The 26375-nt window shown below is 36.6% G+C and overlaps 2 protein-coding genes across 2 annotated transcripts in view; one reads left to right on the forward strand and one right to left on the reverse strand.

Moving 5' to 3' along the window:
• Position 1: 1 nt before the first annotated feature.
• On the forward strand, positions 2-7953 carry LOC112657626 (SRA stem-loop interacting RNA binding protein). Its single transcript, XM_025443659.3, has 4 exons — positions 2-155; positions 3509-3567; positions 7071-7178; positions 7842-7953. The coding sequence occupies exons 1-4, from the start codon at positions 59-61 to the stop codon at positions 7911-7913; spliced, it is 336 nt and encodes a 111-aa protein (XP_025299444.1). The 5' UTR covers positions 2-58; the 3' UTR covers positions 7914-7953.
• Positions 7954-26375, reverse strand: part of SNW1 (SNW domain containing 1) — a 33646-nt gene continuing 15224 nt past the window's right edge. The window contains exons 4-14 of the mRNA XM_025443650.3: positions 22246-22341; positions 22045-22151; positions 20944-21048; positions 19851-19920; positions 18874-18939; positions 17116-17232; positions 15985-16126; positions 12283-12379; positions 10495-10612; positions 8711-8874; positions 7954-8629 (exon numbers count right to left, since the gene is read on the reverse strand). Of these exons, the coding sequence (XP_025299435.1) occupies positions 8431-8629; positions 8711-8874; positions 10495-10612; positions 12283-12379; positions 15985-16126; positions 17116-17232; positions 18874-18939; positions 19851-19920; positions 20944-21048; positions 22045-22151; positions 22246-22341 (1281 nt within the window). The 3' untranslated portion in view covers positions 7954-8430. The remainder of the gene's footprint in view (positions 8630-8710; positions 8875-10494; positions 10613-12282; positions 12380-15984; positions 16127-17115; positions 17233-18873; positions 18940-19850; positions 19921-20943; positions 21049-22044; positions 22152-22245; positions 22342-26375) is intronic.

Below are 26375 nucleotides of genomic sequence, written 5' to 3' on the forward strand. Positions count from 1 at the left end.
GATCCGCCAGTTTCTTCCGGGGTGGCGACCACAGGTCACAGAGGTCCTCAATCTAAAGATGGCGGCTTCAGCAGCGAGGGGCGCTGTGGCGCTGCGTACCAGGATTGGCCGGCGGGTGGCTTTTGTCAGAAAAATTCCCTGGACTGCGGCCTCGAGTGAGTGATGGAAACGTATTAGGGACGTAAGTTTTAGGTACAAGCGGTCTTCGAAAGCCCTGCTTTCGGCTGAACACTTAAATCGGCGTGGTGGCTGGATTAAGAGCTGTGGCTCCTGAGCAAGCCAGTGAGCAGAAATAAATAAATAATAGATAAATAGATAAATAAATAAAATATATCAATATCTATCTATATAATCTATCAATCTATATATATCAATATATCAATGTAAAATATATATCTCTATATATCTATATATCATATTTATATCAAACTATATATCAATATGTATCATATAGTATATATAATATAATATTATAATTTGCAATGAGTCGTTCAGGGATGCCACTGAGTTTTTGCGGCACGTATTCACGGCCTCCTGCCTTTCAGAGTGATTCGGTGGAACGGTTCGTTACTTGCAAACTTTAAGATGGACGATTTAGAAGGGGTTATTTTGACTGCGGTGTGGAGGATGGATTCAAACTGGCAAGACCGAAGGCGAGGAGACGCATTAAAAGGCAGTTTCAGTAATTTAGTCCAAAGACGAGGACCTGAAGTAGGATAGTGGTGGAAAGGGGGTCATATCCACTTATGTTAAAATCCACGGCTTTTCGCGATGGCTTGAATAGGGGAAAGAGTGCGGAATGAGGGAAAGGGAAGAACGACTTTTTTAGCGTTGGTTTTTAGCGTTGGTGATTAGAAGATAGGGGAGGCGGGTTTAAAGACGATGAAGAGTAACATTTAAATGTGTTGAGTTTGAGAAAAACCTGTGAGTTCTCCATCACGCAGTTGGACGGAGGAGATGTGTGTCATTGACTGAGAAGTGCCCCTTGAAGCCCTACGGCTTCGGTTAGAAGGCCGCCACCTCGGCCCTTCAGTCGTTAGGTAACCCGACTTACAGGGGAGGCACTTGGGAAAAGGGCTCACACACGGTTTCATCTATGAAGCGAGGTCAGTAATACCTTCTTGATAGGATTTTTGATAAGATTAAATGAGTTTATATGTAAACCACAGACTTGTGCTAGACACAGAACGAGTACTCCATAAATGATTGTCATTTTCATGATTGCTATAATTGAAACTCGTGGGAGAGGCCTAGGCTGGAGATAGAGGGTTGGGAGTAACTAGTATTGAAGTCTCTCACCAGCTTTGATTTTCGTCAGTTGCAATTTTGAGAAAGGGTTTTTACACTTGCTTACCAAAAATTAAAAATCTATGGTCACTTTTGTAGGTATTCATGTGTCAGGTCATCTCCCTTAAACAAAGAAATGGAAATCGGATTGCTTACCTGTTTTTGTGGTTCAGGTGTGAGTAGTAGAGTGGATAATAGATTGATATGGGTCCCATCTTCTTAATTTGAAGCAGATGAATATAAAGCTTTGAAACGGTCTTCATTCATTCATTCATTCATTCATTCATTCATTCATTCAGCAAATATTTAAGGAGTATCTGTGTGTGGTGGGCATTGTTTTTGGTGCTTACATCTGTTTTCCCATAATAGTTATAGGTAATTTGGCAAGAGAGCTACGTTCCAGAGCTTGTTTTGGAAGAGAATATTTTCTAGAACTTTTAATACATGGTTTAAAACATGCATATTTAACACTATTTTGTTTATTCTCCAGTAACATGTTCCATGAGGTCCTAATATTGCCAAATGGTTTGACCAACTGTTGGAGCTCTTCAGAAATTTAGTTCCTGTGGGTTGTTGAAGAATTACTAAGCATTTATTCATTCAGCAAGTATTGCGCTTCTGTGTATCAATTGCTTTTGACATAGTGGACTCATCACTTAGGAAGTTTATGATATAGTGGTGAAGGTGAGGAGACTTACAGCAGATACAGGCAGTTGTTGAGCCAGTGACATTTAGATGAACCAGGGAGAAATAACCTGGTAATATGAAGTATAAGCCAGTGAAAGTACAAGCACTGTAGTTCAGAAGAGATCATGTAATTTTTGAACTTTAAGATTATCTACTATGCATCTTACCTGCTATTATCTCACGGAGTAGTACATTGCCTTGTATTGCAGTAGAAGCCCAATAAAATAACATTCAGTGGATATATTTGGCCTGGGTCCTGAAGGAGAGTTATAATTTAGGCAGGAAGAGATAGGATTATTGACCTACCAAGGGGGAAGAACAACAGGTAAAGATGGGAACCCACAGAACAGATACATAGAATTTAATTTGCTTACTAGAGAGTCACTATGGGCCACCGATGGGTAATAAGGCAGGAAAGTAGGGTCATCTCAGCAAATTTTAGAGTGTTAACTATTTAACCTAGTATAAATTTTATGAAAGGCAAGTAAATTGAGCTTTTACTTGAAAATCTAGAATATGGCTATCAAGACACTGTATTTTAATTATCTGTCTTCTATGAGTTTCTCACAGGGATTATTATCCGTGCACCTAGTGCAGTAACTGTGATGATGATGCTCATTATCCGGTGGGAATGATTACTATAGTCAACTCAGCAATTTATTTGTGTATGCCCCTACCTTATCGTCTCCCCAAATCTCTGGTACATTGCAGTTTTATACAGATGGTTCCTGACTCAACAATGTTTTGATTTACAGTTTTTTGACTTTGCAGTGGTATAAAAGTGATATGTATTCCGAAGAAACTATACTTCAAATTTTTAATTTTGATTTTTTTCCATACTGCATAGTGTTATGCAGTATGATAGTCTCTTGTGATGCAAGGCAGCAGCATCAGCCATGTGCATGCAGCTCCCACTCAGCCATGTGATCATAAGGGTAAACAACTGATAGACTTACAGCCATTTTGTGCCCATGTAACCATTCTGGTTTTCATTTTTAGTAGCCAATAAATTACCTGAGAAATTCAACACTTTATTATGAAACAGGCTTTGTGTTATATGGTTTTGCCCAACTGTAGGCTAGTGTAAGTGTTCTGAGCATGTTTAAGGTAGGCTAGACTAAGCTATGATGTTCAGCGGGTTAGGTATATTAAATGCATTTTCGACTTAGGGTATTTTCAACTTATAATAGCTTTATCAGATGTAGCCCCATCATAACTTGAAAATCTGTAGTCAATACCATAGCTCCTTCCTAAATCTCAAGGCTTCAAGGAAATGCCAAGTAGTTCTATTCACAAAATTTGAGGACTCTACGTTCCCTTTTTGGTTTCTGGCTACAATCTAGGTTGGAGGATACAAAATACATTAATTACTTTTTTTTTTAAAGTAATCTCAAAAAAAAAAAAAATCTCTATGCCCAATGTGGGGCTTGAACTCAGAACTCTGAAATCAAGAGTCACATCCTCTACCAGCTGAGCCAGCCAGGTGCTCCAAAATATATTAACTACTTTTAACATGTTTTCTTCTCCTAAACAGGTGAGCTGAGAGAACACTTTGCACAGTTTGGCCATGTACGAAAGTGCACTGTACCTTTTGTGAGTATTATCTTTAAAAAAAAAAAAAAAGTTATCCCTTAATTATTGGATCCTCTAATTTTATCCTCGAATTCTCGACTTTTGTTAAAGCATACCAACTTATATGACTTTATTGGAGTGAAGCTGTTCAGAGTCTTTATTGATAAAATTGAGGGTGGTATCGATTAAAAAGTAAAAAAACCTTACCCTATGTAACAAATTACCACAAATGTAATGACTCAAATAAACACACATATATTATCTCACAGTTTTTACAGATGAGAAGTCGGCATAGCCTTGCTGGATCCTTTGCTCAGGGTCTCGCATAGCTTACAGTCTGGTATCAGCTGGGGCTTTGGTCTCATCAGAGGCTCAAAGGCTCAACTGGGAAAGATTGATTTTCAGGCTCTCTCAGGTTGTTGGCAGAAGTCATCTTTGAACTGGCAGACTGAGATATCTACTTTTTTGCTGGCTTTCAGCTTGTAGGGACTATGTGTAGTTCTGTGTTACCTGGCAGGTCTCCCAACATGGCAGCTTACTTCTTCAAAGAGGAGTAAGAGGAGTTTCTCTAGTCTGTTATCTTATAACAAAGTCACAAGAATGATATCCCATCACCTTCACTATATAACCTGGGCAGGGGAGCAACATACCATCAGTTTTGCTATTTTCTATTGGTCAGAAGTATGTCACAGGTTCCACATACAGAGGGGATTATACATAGTGGGACAACATGGTGGGACATGTGGAAATTATGGGACCATCTTAGAATTATACCTATTATAATAATAAGGACTTGATACTGGAGAATGATTTTATAATAAAACTAATTGGCAGAGGGGGGATCCCTGGGTGGCGCAGCGGTTTGGCGCCTGCCTTTGGCCCAGGGCACGATCCTGGAGACCCGGGATCGAATCCCACATCGGGCTCCCGGTGCATGGAGCCTGCTTCTCCCTCTGCCTATGTCTCTGCCTCTCTCTCTCTCTCTCTGTGACTATCATAAATAAATAAAAATTAAAAAAAAAAAAACCTAATTGGCAGAGAATATCTATTTTAACTTTTATCCTTATTTAAGTGGAGTGTTTTTTTTCTTTTAGTGTTTTTACATTTGTTATATTTTCTTTGCTAAGGAAGATATAAAAATCAGTTTATAAATTGTTCTACTTTATTTGAGCTTATTTTTCTGTAGGCTTTCTAGAATTACTGGGTTTTTGGGGGTGGGATGTGGGTGCACATGAAGTTTACACATGCTTCATTAAAACTGCCCCCTTTTTCCTCATGGCACAGAAAAGGCTATGGCAAAATAATAACCTAAAGTAATTAAAATTGTTAACTCTTGGTTTAATGTTAGCTGCCTTCCAGGGATCTAATAGATTACTCCTATCTAGTGCTAGTGAGAGTGTAGGGAAGCTGGTACTGAAATTGTTCAGAAATGTACTTCATTTCTGAAGGGTAATTTGGTAAAATTAAGAATTTATATTTGCTTTATCTAGCAATTCCATTTTTGGAATTTATTCTCCAGAAATGGTATGATAAAAAATGTTCAAAGCAGCCTTATTTAATAAGTGGAAAGAACCTAAATGTTCATTAATGGGATTAAATAGATATTAATTTATTGATACAATGGAGTTTTATACAGTAGATTAAAAGAATGAGGCACAACTATTACCCAAAAATGTTTCTATAAGTTTAAAAACTAATTTTGTAAAGAGGATAAAATTTTTTTGTTTTTTTTGAAATTTCTATTTTTTTGAAAAGCATTAAAAAAAATTTCTCCAGGAACACCTGAGTGGCTCAGTCCGTTAAATGTCCTATTCTTGATCTCAGGGTGGTGAGTTCAAGCCACGCATTTAGCTCCACCCTAGACATGGAACCTACTTAAAAATTTCTTCAAAAATAGTAACACATTTTTCTTGATTGCCATTTGCTTCTTAAAAGTATAAACAAAATTATTCAAGACCTGGAGTTGGGACGCCTGGGTGGCTCAGTGGTTGAGCATCTACCTTTGGCCCAAGGCATGACCTGGGCCCCAGGATCGAGTGTCACATCGGGCTCCCTGCGTGGGGCCTGCTTCTCCCTCTGTCTGTGTCTCTGCCTCTCTCTGGGTCTCTCATGAATTTAAAAAAAAAAAAAAAAAAAGACCTGGAGTTAACAGATCTTCAAAGAGAACTTTGACTCTTGGTAAAACTAAATATAACAGGAGAAAAGTTAGTTTCTGATTAACAAGTTCATATACTCATATTAGAAATCCAGGTTCCTATTTTTTTTTTTAAGATTTTATTTATTCATGAGAGACAGAAAGTGAGAGGCAGAGAGAGAAGCAGGCTCCATGCTGGGAGCCTGATGTGGGACTCGATCATTCCAGGACCTCTGGATCAGGACCTGAGCCAAAGGCAGACGTTCAACCGTTCAACTGCTGAGCCACCCAGGCGTCCCCAGGTTCCTATCTTAGATACATAGTACCTAAGTTTTTACAAACACAAATTTTTTAAGGGTTTTACTTATGGAAATGGCCATATGGAAGTAGAGGAGAAATTGTAGCTATCTGAGGTAAAGAGTGAATCACTGGGATGTTACCAGAAACTTTTCCTGCAGTCTAGGTTAATACTAAAGAATTTTAAGTATTAAAAAGTCACCTTTAAAATAGGAGGGCGGGCAGCCTGGGTGGCTCAGTGGTTTAGCGCCGCCTTCAGCCCAGAGCATGATCCTGGAGACCCAGGATCAAGTCCCATGTCGGGTTCCCTGCATGGAGCCTGCTTCTCCCTCTGCCTGTGTCTCTGCCTCTCTCTCTGTGTGTGTATCTCATGAATAAATAAATAAAATCTTAAAAAAAAAAATAGGGCAATTTCTGAAAATTTGGTTTGGGGGGTGGTGCACAGCATAACTTTGTAACAAGATTGACCATGTATACTGAGTGAATGGACATCTTTGTATCTGTTTAAATAGTAGGGCTGGTGGTGTGGGTTAGAATCATCTCCACATGTGCTAATGTATAGGTTGAAGGATAAGCACTCTGCTTTTTACGCAAAGGGAAGTAGTGTTACTATTAAGTCGAGCTAGGTAAGTAAGGGTTATATATATATTTTTTACTATTTTTCATTAGGAGTATGTGATTATAATGGTAGTGGTGGTGATGAGTAATTGGTCTCCAAAATTACCAGAAATGAACTAGGTTTTGAGGCTTAAGTTTTTAGTTCCTATAAGTGAAGAAGTTAGAAACAGAGTATTTCTTTATGTGATCAAAATATCCCATGATTATCATTGTTAGTGTAGTTTGTATCTTGCATGACAGAAACATTACTACCATATCTTACTTCCTCCAATGGCAGCAGAAAAGCAGAATGTTAAGATTAACAAAGGAGTTAAGCCTTTGGTAACTAGGAGGGTAAGCCTGTATTAAAGCAAAGTTTTTGATGTTTATTGAAATGTCAGTTATCCCATTTTGGCAGATAAAGTTGGTAGCTTGATTTCTAACTCATGGAAACTTCCATGTTGATGTTAATCTTTTCTAAATTTTGAATTTTTAGGACAAAGAGACAGGATTTCATAGAGGTATGGGTTGGGTTCATTTTTCTTCAGAAGAAGATCTTCAGAATGCACTACAACAAGAAAAGCATATTATTGATGGTGTAAAGGTAATTATTTTTCTGTATATTATCACAGGCTTTCTGTATATCAGTAGGTCAGAAGTGTCGAATGACAAGGACTTTGGGAAATTTGTAACTGAGGTTCCCTTAATATTGGTTAAAGAATGGTGGTGGTGATAGAGTGCCTGTTCTAAAATGTCTGGGGAGGGTAGTTTAGGAAGACCCTTTAATGATTAGCAATCTAACACAACAGTGGCAACAGCAGTCTACTTGCAAGGTAGGGAGAGGGGTCGAAACCTGGCTTTTCCACTTTCCGTGCAACCTTTGGTTAAACTCATTTGATTTAGTCTTCAGAACGGGGAACAAATAACATTCTTTTGACCTATTGGTGTTGACTCCCTTATAAAAAGGCAGCCTAGGGATCCCTGGGTGGCGCAGCGGTTTGGCGCCTGTCTTTGGCCTAGGGCGCGATCCTGGAGACCCAGGATCGATTCCCACATCGGGCTCCCGGTGCATGGAGCCTGCTTCTCCCTCTGCCTGTGTCTCTGCCTCTCCTTCTCTCTCTGTGACTATCATAAATAAATAAAAATTTAAAAATATATATTTTAAAAAGGCAGCCTAAACGGGGCAGTTTTCAGTTGTAATGTTTTTGTAGATACTGTCATTCCTTACAATGCTTACTTGATTTTTCTTTTCTTTTTTTTTTTTTAGCTCCACATTCAAGCTCGGCGACCAAAAGTTTTGCAAGGGGGTCAAACATCTGATGAAGAGAAAGATATTTGAGACTATTTCTACCTAGTAAATAAAGTAAAAAAATTAAAAATTTTGTCTAAATGTTTTTATTTGAAACAAATAGTTGCACCGAGCAAGAGCTTACTTCCCCACTCCAAATTAAAACAGAGTGTAATAGGGGCAAATGTCAGGATAGTTCCAGTACATGAACATCCTTCTACTCACTGTGGCTGGGGCAACTTTATTCATCAGCAGTCATTCTTACACAAAATATTAACCCCAAAGTACTAATGTCACACAAAAGGAAGTGGTCTTAGTTTCATGTGTGGGGCTGTATGTTCTATAAATGCCAAAAGGTAGGAGAAGCACAAACACAACCCACTCTTTAAAAAAAACTAAATAGTTCAAAGAATTTTCCATCCCCCCCTTATTCCCATAATAAAAAGTAGTGCTGGGTTCTGACACCCAGATTTGGTTTTTATCCTGGCCATTTACAAAGTATTTCCCCATCTGACTTGCATCATTAGGGTTATCGATAAAAGTTCATTCATTTTGAAGAGAGGTGCATCTACTCCTTCCTCCTCTTCTTGCCTTCATGCTCATGTTCCTTGGGGCGGCTGCTGTCTGAGGGTCTTTTAGAGCCACCGTGCTGTTTGGCCTCTTCCAAAAACTTGTCCAAACCAAAAGGATCTTCCTCAAACTGAACTGGTCCTTCTCGGCCTCTTTGCCTACGGTCTGAACCAGAAAACTCCTTATCGGGAACAAATCTAGAGGAAAAAGAGAAAGGACTATGAACTACTTTGTTTTCACTAGTGCAAACAATGAAACTGAGCTGTCTGCTTTAGTACCTGTTGGTCTTTATTCTGGCTTCTAGGTCATCACCATACATGTCCTTGTCCAGATTTTTACTGGGCCTGTAAATATTCTGGGCCATATCTTTACCACCTCTCCAGGCTTGATCATAAACGTTGTAAATTTCATCTTCTCCACCTGCAAAACCACTGTCCATACCCTGTGGGAAAAGGACATTAAATAAAAATGTATTATTAAAAGTTGGATCTGATTACATTCATGTAATCATTTATAGCTCACATTTTCAGCAATCTGAACTGCAAATTAAAAAGATCTTCATAAAAACTCACAAAGTCCATAAACTTTTATTCTTATCACCTTTGGTCCTTAGATTAAGTAAAGGGGTAATTAACAAGTTTGACAATTTTAGTGAAGTTATTAAAATTGCAGGACAGTATAAGCAGGTACTTGGCAATTTCTGTTGGACAATGGCAAGAAGATAGAACTGTAAAGCATGTACCTGATGTCATTTATTAAGTTCATAACATAGTAAGTTCTATGCCTAACATGGAGCTTGAACCACAACCCCAAGATCAAGAGGTGTACACTGTACTGACAGTATCTCATGTCATTTAGAATAATAGTGTTATATATCTTAACTCCCTGAAAACATCACTATTATAGCATGAGACAATAAGGCTCTTAATGAAAATCCCAAGTCAACAACAAACTTGTTTAATATATTTGGGTGGTTCCTTAATAAAGGGATGTGCTTTTTTAGGAAAAATTTATATTATAGCTTTGAAAAAATTTAAGCTTGTAAGAGGTGACTGTCATAAATATTTACTTTTGTGGAATTTTCATGCCTAACCTTAGGCTGCTAATATTGCATATATATACCGTACCACTGTATATATAGCGTTGAAGAACACAACCTTTGAAAACAAATGTTTGAATCTTCTACCAATTTCTAGCTAAACCTCTATGTATCTCAATTTTCTCATATACAAATAGAGATGATAATAAATAGTATGACTTCATAAGGTCTATATAAGGATTAAGTGAGATAATGAAAGTGAGAGACTTTAGAACCCTGCCAAGAATGTAAAAAAGTACATTCTACCTTCCAATCTTAAGGCCTTCAAGTCATAATAAATATTTCCCCTCTGTATCCCAGTAGAACTTTTTATACTTTATCATTATTGCAGTCTGCCTTGTCCTTATTTATACACATGTCTTTTCCAGTAGACTTGAAGGCTCCTTCACAGCAAAAGTACATCTATCTTTGATCTCACTGTCTTATGCATAGTATGCAATCAATGTTGGGTGGATTAACACATAAAAGCACTTTTTCAGGCCTAATGTGTCCTAGCTAGTTCATAACAATAGGTACTTGAAATCAGATTTCCTGACAAACTAGTCTAGCACTTAAATTTAGTTTTACAGCTTCATCTTTTAAAGATCTCAAGTTATGTTTCTTTAGCATTACATTTTTTTTTCAAAGATTAACAAGAAACCCAAGAGATACTTCTGTAGGACACTGGCTCTACCTTATAAATAAGACTTATATACCCAAATCAAATTTTGTCACATATTTCTTTCATTTTCTAATAGTGTCTTAAATTTTAGCCAACTGTAAGAGGTCAAAATCAGAACTGTTTACCCTTAGATATGACGAAATAAGATAAAATGGTTCTGTAAGTTACATCACACAACTTCTAATTTTTCCCTCTCATGCCAGCATATTTTAGGCTGATCCAAATCTATGGTATGTGAATTTTCTTTTCCCTGAGGATTAAATCACATTAACTAAGACCTGCTATTTCTAAACTCCTTATACCTTCGACTGGTTGAAGAGCCTTTGGTCATACTGAACTTCATTGGACGTCCGCGGATTGGGCACACCAAGAGCAATGACTTCACTGATATCTCGATTTTCATTTCTCTGTAGTTTTGACCTGTTTCAAAATACAATATCACTAACTGAAAACTCTTCACAGACAAGCCGAATTTCAATTTAAATACAACCAATCTTAGAAGCAAAGTTAATGAATATGTCCTGTTCATATCTTGTGAACATATATTCCTTGATAATGCATAATCAGGCTGGTAGTCCTTACAGCATCTCAGAGACAGAATTATTAGAAGAGGTGGGGTTTTACAATCAGGCCTTCCTGTTAGCTGAAAAGAACTGTCAAGAGACTCACTCTTGACATGAAGTTTTTAATATAAGCAATCACCTTACAGAAAGAGCATGCTGAGATATGAAATTGCTACGGTCTGTATTTGCTATTACATGATGGTTGCGGGGGGAGGGAATGGATGCAAATTAGACGTATATGAATCACTTTCAATAAGCCAAATTCTGTTCTTTACCTAAACCACATTTAGTAATTTTACCCTATTAGAATTTTGAGGAAAACATGTCAATGACTGAATTACTCAGTATGATTTTCAATATTCAGATTATCTTAATTCCCCTGCTGTTTCAGTATGTATGCAATCTACATCGCAGTGAAACCATGGTAACTGTCATCATTTATTTTACCAGAAACCCAGGTCTTAAAATATTTTCTATAGACGACCAGATTTTCATCCAATCACAAATTTACAGCTTTTCTACATTATCAATTCTCATAACCACTTTACTAGTTTTAAGGGCCCAATTTATCTACAGAGCCATTTTGACTTTTACAGCTTAGGAATTTCAGACCATTAGTATCTTTAATTGTGCACTTTCACATTTCATTCCTCTCTCTTCTACACTGCACATTTACCTACAATTCTAAATTCAGATTTTCTGCTTCTCCATGGTTTCACTTATCCAGGGAGATGAGTTATGCCATTAAAAAACAATACTGGCAGGAATCTTCTTTTTCAATGTTTAAGACATAACTTGAAAAAATGGATTGTATCAGCCACCAAAGTGATGAGAAAGAAAATGTTTTATATTTGCATTTAACACTCACTCAGAATTCAGCGCTCAGCCTTTGGTGAAGCATAAACTTTACCAATCCCTACTTTAGTGTGAGTCCCCATACATGTATTTTGTTTGTTCCAAGCAGGCCTGTACTTATTAGCAGTGCTTTGTTAATATTCTCAAATAATTTTATAAGCTTTGTCTTTCTGAATTTTAAGAGAACTACTTATGAGAAGAGGCCAATTCTCACTTCTCACAAAACCTGCTCTCCTCCTCCACTGTACTTGGGACAGCCCTCTGCATATAAGAGGATCTCAATGCAGGTACAGAAGCTTCTTCCCTGTCTAGAGGAATACGCACATAATCAGTTTGTCCTACCACTTGAAATAGGAAAGAACAGACCAGAACAAGCCTACCTACTGCCTTCTTTTCATAAACAAGATCTGAATTCCCTTTTCTATATTCCTATCATTCGCAATCTAGCTGACTCTACAAGGTGATGAGAAAGGATTTCTTCCAGGGAGTTAATTCTTCTGCTAAGAAAAAATAAGTAGTTTAGTGTAGGAAAGTAAGTGCTGATTTAGTAGATTATCAAATTAAGAGAGGAAAGGGAGAGAAGCAAAACTGGTCCCAGTGGACTAAACCTCTTCTCAAAAGGATTCACAGAGCCACTCCTCACAATTTGTATTTATCTCAAATAGCACCTACCGCTTATCAGGAGCTGCCCTGGAAAGATTCCGGTCGTGTTGTCTCTCTTTTCGCCTGTCATGCCGGATTTCATCCCTCTCACGTGCCTCCCCATCCTCTGTGTAAACAGAGTTGAAAATTCCTCATCACTATATTACGCATTAATATTTAGAATGAAAATATTCTTTAACCATGACCGATAATTCCATAAATTTCTTTATAGTCACATTCAGCCCTTTTAACTCACTTGCAATTAACTTAAATCCAACAGTATTGGTTTAATTTTTGAATATGAATTCCAGAATCATGCATGCAGCTCAAATGTTTAGAGGTAAAGTATACTGATGACTTTGACTTTGCAATGCATCAAAACTGTAAGGTGGATAGAGAGATTAGCAGATAGGTGATAAAATAAATTTAACAATGTCAATTGTTTTTTTGTTTTTTTAAGATTTTATTTATTCATGACAGAGAGAAAGAGAGAGGCAGAGGCACAGGCAGAGGGAGAAACAGGCTCCATGCAGGGAGTCCGATGTGGGACTCATCCTGGGACTCCAGGATCACACCCTGGGCTGAAGGTAGATGCCCAACTGCTGAGCTACTCAGGCATCCCTAGCAATGTCAATTGTTAAAAGAAAAGTTAATCTAGGTGGTGGAATCTAGTAGAATCTGGGTGGTGGTGGAGATAGAAAGGTGTTCCTTGTATAATTTTTTCAACTTTTTGGTGTGTAATGGTCATATTAAAATTTCAGGAAAAAATTGTGTGTAAATTTACCCTTATATTTTCAAAGACCAAATGAATAAAGAACCTTTTGCTGGTGGTACACAGGGACTGGTTACATCTTGATCTCTACCTATTGTGTTTATGTCTATCTTCATTTTCTCTTCTCTCTCCAATCTGAAGGGACACAGCTTTGGAGCCAGCTTGTCTGGATTCAAATCCTGTTCCTATGACAGATTAGCCATGTGACCTTGTGCAGGTTACCCAACCACTCTGAGCCTTAGTCTCCTCTGAAAAACTGACAATCCTAGAACCACTGTGAGGGGTTACTAGAGGGATTACATAAGGCAATACATGTAAAGTGCTCAGAGTGATGTCTTTCATAATAAGTACTCAATAAACATTAGTTCTTTTTACTATCTGGCAACACATTTTTCAGAATTTTACCTAATTCCTCAAGAGCCATTCTGTATTTTTGTTTTTTTTTTTTTCTTACCAGTGTAGAGACTAAGATATAGGGAAATCTTACTTCTAATTACCATCAGTGGCTAAGTGTATGTACAATAGGCAGGTTTTTATAACTTGCCTCATTAAGTCATTTATGTATGATTCAAGGATATGGATCACTACTTCTAATCCTGGTTACCTCCCTATAGCTGAACTCTGGACTCCTCTAACCAAATGCCTACTTGATACCTCCACCTTAAACCTAACTAAACTCCTAATCTTTTCCTCCCAAACTGCTTCCCCTGCAATCTTCCCACTATTAGTAAATAGCAACTTAATGCCTCCTAATTGCTCATGTCAAAAGTCCTGGAGTTAAAAAAGAAAGTTCTGGAGTCATCCTTGACTCTTTTTTTTCATACCTCTACCTAATCCATAAGCAAATTTTGTCAGCTCTCCCTGCAAAATACATCTGTATTTGGCAGTGTTTTCCCTGCCTCTCTTATTATCATCTCTCATCTGGATTACTGCACTAGCCCTCCAAATGACTTCCCTACTCCCCCACATGCCCACTTCACAGCCTGCTCATGTATGGTAGATCATGTTGTTCTGCTTAACTCTTCAACTTCTTCCCTTGTTATTTGAAATAAAAGCCACCTCCTTAAATGGCTAAAAGACCACACATGATCTGGCTACTACCTTTCCTATTTACTCTATTTTGATACCTTGTCTCCTACTACTTAGCTTTCTTGCTCCAATCTGGCTGTACTGGCCTCCCTGCTTTTCCTTTAACATACCAAGAGTACTCCCAACTCAGGGCCCTTGCACTTGCTGTTCCTTCTATCTGGGATGCTCTTCAAAACCCTAGATATCTATAAGGCTCAATTCCTTACTTCAATTTTTGTGCTAATGTTACCATCTCAGAAGTAAGGTTCATCTTGACCCTCTCCTGGCACTTTTGTCCCTTTTTCTTGTTTTATTTGTCTCCATAGCAATTATTACTATACTATTATTATTAATCATCTAGTAATGATAATTAACTTTTTTGGTCTCTCTACACTCACTAGAATGTTTATTGCCATACCTCCAACAACAGAAATCCTTATGTCTAGAAGAGAACCTTGGGCAGTTCCGGTGGCTCAGCGGTTTAGCGCCACCTTTGGCCCAGGGCCTGATCCTGGAGACCTGGGATCGAGTCCCATGTCGGGCACCCTGCATGGAGCCTGCTTCTCCTTCTGCCTGTGTCTCTGCCTCCCTCCCTCCCTCCCTCCCTCTCTCTCTCTCTCTCTCCCCCTCTATGGAGCCTACTTCTTCCTCTGCCTGTGTCTCTGCCTCTCTCTCTGTCTCTCATGAATAAATAAATAAATAAATAAAATCTTAAAAAAAAAAAAAAAGAGAACCTTATATATAGTAGGTGCTCAATATGAGTTGAATGAATAATTGTACTAGTCTAGGATTTATTAATGAAAAAAAAAAAACAACCCTCACAGTTTTCTTGAATTAGAATTACTCTTTTAAATGAATTACTAAAGTAGTGTAGACCACTAAATAAAGCCAGAGGAAAAATACTAGCAGATTTAATGATTATAGGTGTATTAGCCTATAAAATAGAAAAACTGGATTATTTTACTATGTGGGGGAGCTGAATTATTCAGTTGGGGATCTCAATTTTCTATTTTTTTTAAAAGATTTTATTTATTTTACTCATGAGAGAGACACACACAGAAAGAGAGAGAGAGAGAAAGAGAGAGAGAGAGAGAGAGAGAGAGAGAGAGAGAGAGAGACACAGGCAGAGGGAGAAGCAGGCTTCATGCCCGAGGGAGCCCAATGCGGGATTCAATCCAGGGTCTCCAGGACCAGGCTCTGGGCTGAAGGTGGCGCTAAACCACTGAGCCACCTGGGCTGCCCCTCAATTTTCTAAGTTTTAAGAAAATTAAAATGAGAGACAAATCAAGCCCATCATTTGAATGTGATTTTTAAATCTATTATTACTCTGAACCTTAAAAACGTCTAGTGTAGTCCCATACTTCCTTAAACATATAGTCTTTATTTTCTACTACTACAGCTCATTAATAGAAGTTATTCTTTCATTTTTATGTTATTTGTAAAACATTGGCATTTTCTTTTTCTTTTTAAAAGATTATATTTATTTATTCATGAGAGACACAAGAGAGGCAGAGGCCCAGACAGAGGGGGAAGCAGACTCCATGCAGGGAGCCCCATGTGGGACTTGATTCCGGGACTCCAGGATCATGCCCTGAGCTGAAGGCAGACACCTAACCGCTGAGCCACCAGGCATCCCAAAGACTTTTTAAAAAAATATTTTATTTATTTATTCATGAGAGACACAGAGACAGAGGCAGAGATATAGGTAGAGGGAGAAGCAGGCTCCCTGCAGGGAGCCTGATGCAGGACTCGATTCCAGGATCTTAGAAACCTCTACGTTTTCTTTATAGGTGTGTATTAATTTTATGTGCAGTAAAAACAACAGCGATTCTCTAAAATGAGGTATGTATTGTTTACAATGTAAATTCAACTTAGTAAAGAGAATGTCATACCTTTTTCCACATGAGTTTTAATCCCAGCTCTTCTCTCTCTAGCTTTCTGGGCCATTTCTCTAAGTTTCTCTTCATGTTTCTCCTTTTCTTTTTGTGCCATCTTTCTCTCTACTTGAGCACGCATTTCTACAGCTTCACGAGCCTGTTAGTAAGATTGAATGTTAAATAAGACACGACTAGGGGTAAGTTACAGCTATCATCCAACACTGTAACTAAAGTCTGGCTTGAAAAAGAAGTTATAAAGAATTTAGATTTGTTATTGCTGATTAAAACAAAGATTCTTGTCCACTAAAGAAACCTTGCCTGGAATACAATGCAAACTTAGATTTTCACTCTGGAAAATATTTTAGTGGCTGAAAGTATAGGACCCCAATCAATCTTATAAATCACTGTTTCACTAGTGCTTTCTCAGAAACAACCCAAAATATAAAAAGATTCCAGTAAAGAAATTTTCAATATCAGTAACATAGCATGTGTTCAAAATCAAGCAAGTCTATTCAAGATAAAGCCTTAGCAAGAAATGATTTTTATAAGGGTTCTTGCTATGATACAGGAGATATACTTCTCTATGCTTTAGATGCATGCCATAATGTATGTGAACTTCTAAGTCAGACATTAATAGTATTAATGCCATAATATTAAAAGACAACCAATATTATAACTATCATTTTCTATAGCATTCAAATATCAAAATGTTTATTTGCCCTTCTATGCTACCAACCTTTTGGGAGGCATCTATATTTAAAATAAATAAATCATGAAATCTAAAAACAGCAGTCGGCAATCTCCTTCAAAATGAGATCGGCCTAGCAAACCATCGTTCTAGAATGTGGAAGCTGGACTGCCAGTGGTAGGGTATGTGTGTAAGTCTACAAAGGCTAGACCAGGTATAGAACTGTAAATAGCACCTGCCACCTCTGGCACACATGCTGCAGGTGAGAGCCTCTCTGGGTACTGAGTACTGTAGCATAAATGGCAGTATCTTAGGTAAATCAAACCATCATGCTATATGGCTTAAAATTTACAGTGATATGTCAATTAAACTGGAATGAACAAACAATATCTTAGGTAACCAAAAATGGATTTACAAATTATCAAGAGCATTAAACCATTTAATTGTAACAGACCAACCTTCCGATCAGCAATATAGAGGGCTTCGGCCAGCTTAGCAAAATTCTCATTGATGTGAACTGTCTGCAGGCCTCTTCCATCAGCAGCCAGACGTTTGTCTAATGGAATTGTATACCCCTGTGTGACAGCAGGCAGAAAATACCAGTCATAAAAGAGCAGCAATATATTCTTTAAAAACAGATTTAAATGTCCATTTTGACCACCACTGAACTGAAGTTTTTTTTCTTATATCTTTTTTCACAGTTATATAACAGCAGCAGCAGCTAACATGGAGGGCTTCCTATGGAGGCCAATTTAAAAGCACTTCACACTGTAGTCCCATTTCACCTTCATTGTGACTCTGGAAGGCTGATTAACACTGTGTTTCCGTTTCACAGATGCTGCTACTGAGGTAGGGAGCTTAGATAATGTCCCCAAGGGCACACAGTTAATAACAGATGAGCTAAAATTTAAACTTGGGTAGTGTGACGTTAGAGCCCAAGCTCTGAGCAAAATATTTTCGTGTTAATAATGAGTTATAATAAAAGGAAATCACTAGCAAATAGCTAGATAGCTGTTTTTCAAGTAATTTAACAGTCATATAAAAGTGAAACAAGACACTAAGAGTACATAGAGGTAGTTTAATGTGCACTGTTTCAACTGAAATTTTGCATCCTATTTTCAATAACTCAAGGAATATGCTTGAACATCCAGGACATTTCAGGCTTAGCTTTATTTTTCCAGATTTTTGACTACATTCCCAAATGTTGACCTCTTGTCCATAGTCTTTATTCCCAATAAATGGGAGTGTTACAGAATCAGCTCAAGATATCACATAATTATATATAGGTTAATCAACCCAAACTGGATCATCCAATAATCTTTTTGTTTTGGTATGAGTACGTAACTTCCTTTAAGAAATAATTTATATTTAATCTACAAATTAAAGTAGTCTTCTTCACCAAAAAAAAAATAGAATTACGAAACATGATTTGGAGGAAAAAGGAAATAGTGATTAGAAAATATATGTTTCATGGGTGCCTGGGTGGTTCAGTCAGTTAAGTGTCTTTTGGTTTTGGCTCAGGTCACGATCCCAAGGTCCTGGGATTGAGCCCTGAGGTGGGCTCCATGCTCAGTGCAGTCTGCTTGTCCCATTCCCTTTGTTCCTCCTCTCCCTTGAGGATGCACGTGCGTTATTTCAAATAAATAAATAAATAAGTAAATAAATAAATAAAATCTTAAAAAAAAAGGAAAAGAAAATATATTTTACATTGTTTTGCAGATTCTTTATGACACCCGGAAGCATTGATGCTTAGAGATCGATCGATCGATCTATCTATCTATCTATCTATCTATCTAGGATTTAAATAGTTCACGCATATTGTTATAAACAGAAAAAAATGTTTAAAAATTAAAAGACTGAATATATCCAAACATTTACTCTGTTTTGTCATATTATCATTTATACTGTTTTCTTTCAGAAATAGTTTTAGATATCAATTTCTAAATTTTCTAAAGAATACTATCATTCATTGATATGTTGTTACTCTATTCTATTCCTTTTCTATATGCTTCTTTTCTATAGTATTCATGTGACTGGCATACTAGGCTTCTATTACATTGAAAAAAAGAAAGTCACGTAAGTTGGGTGTTCCTTTTTGAAAAACATTCAGTTAAGTGAGATGCTCAGGATTAGTGAAAGTTTCTGAGGCTGAAGCTCTTTCCTGTTTTCCAGTAGGTTCTAATAGTAGGAGACTGATTTTATGACAACTTAATTACCTTTGCATTTTTCCAGTTTGAAATACAAGGAGGAATCTTCCATTCTTGTTGCTCCTTCACAGTCATCTGAGTAGACAAAAGAATGGAAGAAGAGACACTTTTAGATTTGCAGTCCATCTAAAAACCATGTGCAATCTTTCCCTTCAAAGACAATTCAACAGACATTGACATATGAATAGATTTAGTCAAAGGCCAAAATTCCATTTGTTTGGTAGCTCTATATACTATGTTCCCATACCATGGTTTTTATAAATTTAATTTAAAAAACGGAAAATAATCTAGAAGTCATTTTTGATACTTATAAATGCTAATTAGTATTTTTCTGTATTTAAAGTGACATGAGGGGAGCCAGGGTGGCTCAGTCAGTTAAATGTCTGATTCTTGGTTTTGGTTCAGGTCACAATCTCAGGGTCATGGGACAGAGCCCAATTTGGGCTCTGTGCTAGCGGGGAGTCTGCTTGGGATTCTCTCTCTCTCTGCCCCTCCCCCCATTTACTCTCCAAAATAAATAGATAAATCTTTAAAAAAAATAAAGAATTGATCTATTAAAAAACAAAGTGATAAAACTTCTTTGAAGTGAAAAGTTGTTCTTTAAGTTGGATAATAAATCATACCTAAAAAATGTCATTCAGATTATCAGGGGCCTATTAGTCCTAGGTATTCAATTCCTATAACTATTGATAATATCTTGCTTGTCAAAGAGCAGACCCTGTTCATTCCATTAAGAGCAGGGGTCAGGCTAATAGCAAGAAAACTAATAGCTAACATTTTATATACATTCTCATAAGCACTCTGGAACTACACATTATAGTCCTGAGTGGGTCCCTATTTGAGCTTAAAAAACAAATTAAAAAATAGTTAAGTGTAGTAAAATGTACCTGTATATGCATCTAGGCTTTGTTCTGTGTGAGGTTTTTTTTTTAATAAAATTAGTAACTATGATAAAAAAAGATTAGCTAGACTACAGCAAAAACTACCTTTCGGCTAGGAGAATGCATGACAGGTGCAGGAGGAGAAGGTGGTCCTCGGGGAATTTTCTTATTAATCCTGAAGGATAAATCAAAGCACAACCAGAGTGTTATACATTTTTTTCCATTTTGGTTAATTTGTCTCAAATCTCTTCTTCCCATTTTTGTAAAGCTTCAAACATATACAAAAACAGAGTGTATAATGAATGCTCATCTATCACACATCACTCAGCTTCCACAACCGTTAAAACACAGCCAACCTTGTCACCATCACTACCCACCTCACCTCCACAATATCATTATCATTTCATAGAGTAATGTGCTTTTTTTTTTTTTTTTTTTTGTTATAGTGAAAAAATTTAGATTTATAGCCAGCTGGACTCAGTTTAGATGATCCCAATTTTGCTGGCAACATCCAAAGCATCATAGTCAGGAGCCAGTCAAACATATGCTTTGTTCCCCTATCAGGCCTGATCAAGGTGTTGATCCTGGCCACATCAATGTCGTAGAGCTTCTTCACAGTCTGTTTGATCTGGTTCTTGTTGGCCTTGACATCTATGATGAACACAAGTGTGTTGTTGTCTTCTATTTTCTTCATGGCTGACTCGGTAGTTGGGGAACCTGATGATGGCATAGGGATCAAGCTTGTTTCTCCTTAGAGTGCTCTTTCAAAAATACTGGGCTGCCTTCAGAGACGTAGGGTCTTGGCTCATCAGAATGCAGCTGAAATGCAGATCTTTTTTTTTGTGACTGTGGATGCTTTTCAGCACTGCTTTCTGTGGCCTGTCACTACAGATTAGTTTGCATTTTCTAGTTTTTATAATTGGAGTCATACAGAATGTACTTGTTTTTGTCTGGTTTCTTTTACTCAGCATAATAATTTTGAGATTTATCCATGTTATTTCATGTATTAAAAGTTTATTTTTTATTAAGTTACTGTCAATTAATATTGTTTTAATTGTTTTAATATCAATATTATTCCATGTATAGATGTCCCACAATTTACTTATCCACTAACTTACTGATGGACATTGGAGATATTTTTCTCCTCTAATATCTTTTTTAAGAATAGTGCTTTATTCTCATGGAGCCATCTACTTACTTGAATCTTGGAGGCTCCATTGGATCTTTCTGCATTTCTACCATCCGAATAACTCTCTGTTTAGCTCCAGAGTTGAAAGCCACTCCTTGCTGAGATGGTGTGTATCTGAAGAATGCAAATGAAACCAAAGGTATGACTAGTTCAAACTCAATAGGTATTTTTTTCTGTTATAATTCTAAGCTAGACTATACTGTCAATTCTTTTCATAAAGTATTAATAGAAAATTTACAAAATATTTAGACAGAGCAGGTAGCAATGGAGATAAGAGAACTAACAGCAATTATGAGTTATAAGCAAAATGTGAACTAGAGTCATATTAGCTTGCAAATAATCCATCCCCCTTCGTTTTCTACCATGGAAGGCATGGTGTTCAATTCCACAGATAAGAGGTCTAAGAAATGGTACTTATTGTGTAAGTTTGCATTTACAGAAGAAACGCCCCAGAATATTCTCAGCACATAGCTTAGAAATTAGTAGTTCTTGACTAATCATAGGTTGTAAAACAGAAAAAAAATAACAGTAGCAGCCCTAAAACTCTGAATTTTCCTGTAATACCTACATGTGAATCATCTCTTTATACAAGATTTTAGTTGAATGAAATACCTCAAAATTTAGATTATAAAGATGGCTATTATATTAATGATATTAATACACTGATATTGTTATTATACTGTTATTACATATAACTATTTAATAAATTATGACATAACCAATATACCATTTATACCACTATGTAAATATTATGTAAATATACATTATATAAAACCTATTATAAAAAAATAAAAATAAAAAAATAAAAAAACAAAAAAATAAAACCTATTATAAATGGGAAACTGTAAGTAGTATTTGTGGTTTGGATCATATGCTGTAATTGTTAATTTCTACAAACAAAAAATATGTTTTGAAAATAGCATAATAGCTAATATCTTCTAAGTGATAAAGATTTTTCTGCTTTCAATAGTCTGCACAGAGTCAACAGGCTTCACCTCATTATTCAAAAAATTGCATTTCCAATTGTGACTAAGAGGATAGTGAAAGAATATCAAGACTCTCAACACCAATCAAGTCCTACATGAAACAGACTTCCAGGCAAGATCATACCGAATATACTGAGCAGGAGCCAGTTTATCAGCAGCTCGAACTGGCATGGCTGCAGCAACCTTCTGTGATACAGATTTTTCTAAGGCTACTCTTGTCTTTTCTGTTATCTGAAATAAGAAATACCACATTGAGTGGTCTGCAAGTTAATACATATGTAAAAAGTCATCTAAAATAATTATATATCTTTCAATGCCTTGTTACCTCTTTAATGGCTTCTTCATCAGGTCTTTGCAGATCTGGATCATCTGCATTCATGACTTCCTTGGGAACCAGGTCAGTATACTTGCTATAAATGACCTAAAATGTTCAAACAGAAGCAGGCTCAAGAAAAGCAGAAAATGAAAAGAAGCAACCTCATTAAGTCATTTCAGAAGTCAGCACACTTACAAATTTGGGACACAGATTTTTGTCTTTTAGATTTTAAAACCAAGGAAGCTTAAAATATATACACAAATTATTGCCCTGGCTATATAAGTTAATAATTTTCCTTTGACCTCATGCATTTAAATTATTTGAGATCTTCTAATCAAGTCAGTATCCAAATAAATTGTGCCAACAAAATCTTATGCATCAGTGATCCCTATTTTTGAGGCTAAGACTTGAAATTAATGATGATATAAATTGCCTATAGCACCATTATCTTGGATTATAAGCTCATCAGGATTTAAGTCAGGTTACCAAATAATTTCCAAATTCAGGGCCTGGAAAATTTATTGACCTCACCCTACTTATGTTTGTCTTTTCTGGCATCAACTATATTCACAGACTAAGAAAATAAACATGTGCCATGGTTAAGAAACCCAGAATACTTTCTTCTGTGGGAAAAAAAGAAAAAACAAAACATATTCTATATACACAACTTATTTCATACTCATTATCCAAACTTAGGATGGCTATAATTTCTACTGGGTTTGCCATGTTTCTATGAGGCTGACGCTAATGGTAGGCTCCTACCAAACAGAGTATTACTTACTTTTGGGTCCATCTATACTTTTTGAATACTTTCATAAAAACTTACATGGCAGACTTTAGAGAAAAAAAAGAGGTACTGGAAATTTAGCAAAAGGAGGGCATTCTAGATTTTGCTGCTTGAGTCAGGAATTTGTGATACACATATAAAAAAAGAACAACTAATGAATATGAGAGAAAACCAAATTCCCAGGTACTTGAGACCTTCAGAAATCACTACTATAAGCCAAAGTCTTATAACAATAACTACATTCTACCATGCCATTACTCAAAAACAGCTTAAAGGAGGAGTGCTTGGGTGGCTCAGTCAGGTGTCTGCCTTTGGCTCAAAGGGCCCCAGGCTGGGATCATGGCTCGTGAGGCTCCCCGCTCAATTGGGGAGCCTGTTTCTCCCTATCCCTCTGCCCCTAAACCCCTATCCTCTTTCAATAAATAAATAAAATCTAAAAAAAAAAAAAAAGCTTGAAGAAGGGGTGCCAGGGTGGCTCAGTTGTTATTAAGCCACTGGGTGGTGGTGGTGATCCAACTGCACATGGGGCTCCGTGCTCAGCATAAAGTCTGCTTTGCTTGTCCCTCTTCCTCCCCATCCTCCACTTCTACTCTCAATCCCTCTCTCAAATAAATAAATAAATAAATAAATAAATAAATAGATAGCCAAAAACTACCTTAAAGGAAATGCAGGCTATTCTTAATTTCTTACTTCAAACATCAGAGCAAAAAACACTTCATGGCCTATATAACCTGACCTGGCTTTCCAAAGTGGCTTTAATCTCCCCCTGTACCTCTCACTTCCTCATTCATTATGCTTCAATTACATTAGCTCTTCCTGTTTTTTGAACACAACATGCTTTTTCCCCAAATTCTGGGCCTTAAAAGTATTGTTCCTAGTTCTCCATGTGAGTTCTCAACCTTTGAGTATCAGTTCAATGGTCATGAATGCATTGATGAGGCCTCTCCTGACTACCCTTGCTAAAGCAGCAACTCCTCCCAACCCAATCACTCAGTGTCACAGCACTCTGATTACTGTCTTCAAAGCATTGCTCATAGTATGGAATTATTTTCCATTTTACTTGTTTATTTATATACTCTATTAAAGTAATAATATTAACTAAAATTTATTAAGCACTTATTTTGTGGCACTATTCTTTGCCTTATATATATTAACTAATTGAACTTTTCTGTTATCAATTCTGAGGTATGTACAATAATTATACCTGTTATTAATGAGGAATCTCTTATTCATTAGTTATCTCCAGGGTTTGTAACAATGCCTGCTCCACAGGAGGCACTCAAGTCAGTATTTTTTGTACAAATGAATGAATATATGAATTTTAGAGATGCTCAGTTCTATGCTAAAGGTGATTATATTTTAGGCCCTATAGAATGTTCTCTATAATCTGTGGATTTCTCAGAAAAAAGTATCTCATGGCTACAGACTAAAATCCCTAGCTTGTTTTTTCTCAGGAATGAGACTAAGGATGAGGGAAGAAAATGTAGATAGTTTACCACAAAACATGACCACTGATATGTGAACTGCTAGTATCATCAACCTCTCAGTGTTTATTTGGAAGGGACCTAAAACTCACTCTGGGGACAAGAGTGAGGCTCAGTACATTAAGATCACACAGCTAGTAAGTAACTGACCTCAAAAGTCATATTTCTTTTCAAGATGGAAAAATTGATACCACATGAGTTTACAATTATATAATAATACTCTAGAAAATAATATCTAGACTAGGAAGAGTTAATTACTTTTACATAGCAATCATTACAGGAAGGGATTCTAAGTAAATGGCTCCCTGGTAGTCATATGTGCTCAACATAATTTAGCATACAAGAGCCATTTGCTGCTTCTTATTTGGGTATTCCAAAGTTAATAATCCTTTAAATGAGCATCAATAAGATTCTAGCATCTCACAAAGCTGAGTGAAGGACATCTGAAGAGCAAGATTCCTCCATGGTAATTAACTATAAAACCCCCAATTTTTATTGCTTTAGAATCAAATGTGCGGAAGAAACTCAGTATATCCCAGGAGGCAAGGGGGCTGGGGAGGGTTATCTGAAAAATGCAATATACCCTAGAAGGTATGAGGAGCACAAATGAGCTCAAACACTATCTTTAGGCTTAGCTAGTTTGTGAAATCATAGGAACAAGGCAATATACAATCTTGGGGTCAGTTTAAAGTTGCTGGGAGTTATTTCTTTGGGGGGAGGAAGGCGTTACAGGCATTCTTTTGGGTAATTATCACATATGCAATATTTCCCATATAACTATTCCAGAAGGAAAAATGTAAATACCAAGGATTTTATTTCAAGATTTATCACTCAAGTCACAACTGGGGAAAAATAAAAGCATTTAGTTCCATCAAAATTTAATTCAAGAAATTTTTTCCTCTACCAATTTTGTATTACTATAAGTCTTATGTATACAGTATTTATTTTACATGTAGAGATCTATGGCCTTAGACTTGCTCTAGAATATCATCCCTTGCAATCTTGCCTTTTTCTTAATCTCTTATACCCAGGGATAGCATTTACCATTCTTGACCTTTCACTATTAATATTTCAGTGAGAACTCTGGTTTCTGAAAAAAACCAGATCTCTGAAATAAATCAGAAATCTTTGCACTATAATGCAAATTCAATAACCCAATAAGCTATTTTCTTCTTATGTCAAAGACTGTGAATATCAGCCCCTGAATGATAATGAATTTTTAAAGCCCCATTTTAAAGCCATATTTAGTAGCCAATTTCTACTTCCAAAACAGGAAAGTCGGTGGTTTTAAAACTGGGCATTGCTGCTACCTTCAAGGCACTACAGGAATTTAATAGGTAGTGGCAATTATGTTAAACATTACACAATGCTCAAGACAGTCCCAAACGATCAAGAAGTGTCCCCTCTTTCCATATGCATTTGCCAACATGTACCAGTTAATGTTGAATTATTAAATGCATTAAAAAACTTCATGCGTTAACCCATCCACTTTTTAAAAAATTAAGATACTTACAAAATTAAGAGTAAGGTACAGAGTTTTCCTATATACATCCTATGCATGCATAGTTTCCCCTATTAGGTTAGGGTAAGAGGCTAAGACTTAGGGTTAGTATGAACCTCTGAGTGGTACTTCTATAAACTACAAATTTTGGATTCATCTCTAGTGGCTGCATTATAGACAAACATATAAAGCTTTCAGTGTACAAAGGACTATTACTTTAGAGACCTTATTTGGCCAGAATACTGAAATCTAAAAACAAACAGTTCTAATATTTCTACTTTACTTTCAAAACAAAATAATCACCAACATACACAGTTGTTAGAGAAAGAAGAAAACTTTCATTCTCTGGGTCAGTGAAAATTCATGG

Source organism: Canis lupus, chromosome 8, assembly GCF_003254725.2.
Source record: "Canis lupus dingo isolate Sandy chromosome 8, ASM325472v2, whole genome shotgun sequence".
In the NCBI taxonomy this organism is placed as follows: domain Eukaryota; kingdom Metazoa; phylum Chordata; class Mammalia; order Carnivora; family Canidae; genus Canis; species Canis lupus.

Excerpts from the sequence above, each read along its gene's own strand:
- LOC112657626 (XM_025443659.3), top strand. The coding sequence starts at position 59 with ATGGCGGCTTCAGCAGCGAGGGGCGCTGTGGCGCTGCGTACCAGGATT. Across the intron at positions 3,568-7,070 it reads GAAAGTGCACTGTACCTTTT|GACAAAGAGACAGGATTTCA; the intron begins GTGAGTATTATC and ends TTGAATTTTTAG. Across the intron at positions 7,179-7,841 it reads ATATTATTGATGGTGTAAAG|CTCCACATTCAAGCTCGGCG; the intron begins GTAATTATTTTT and ends TTTTTTTTTTAG.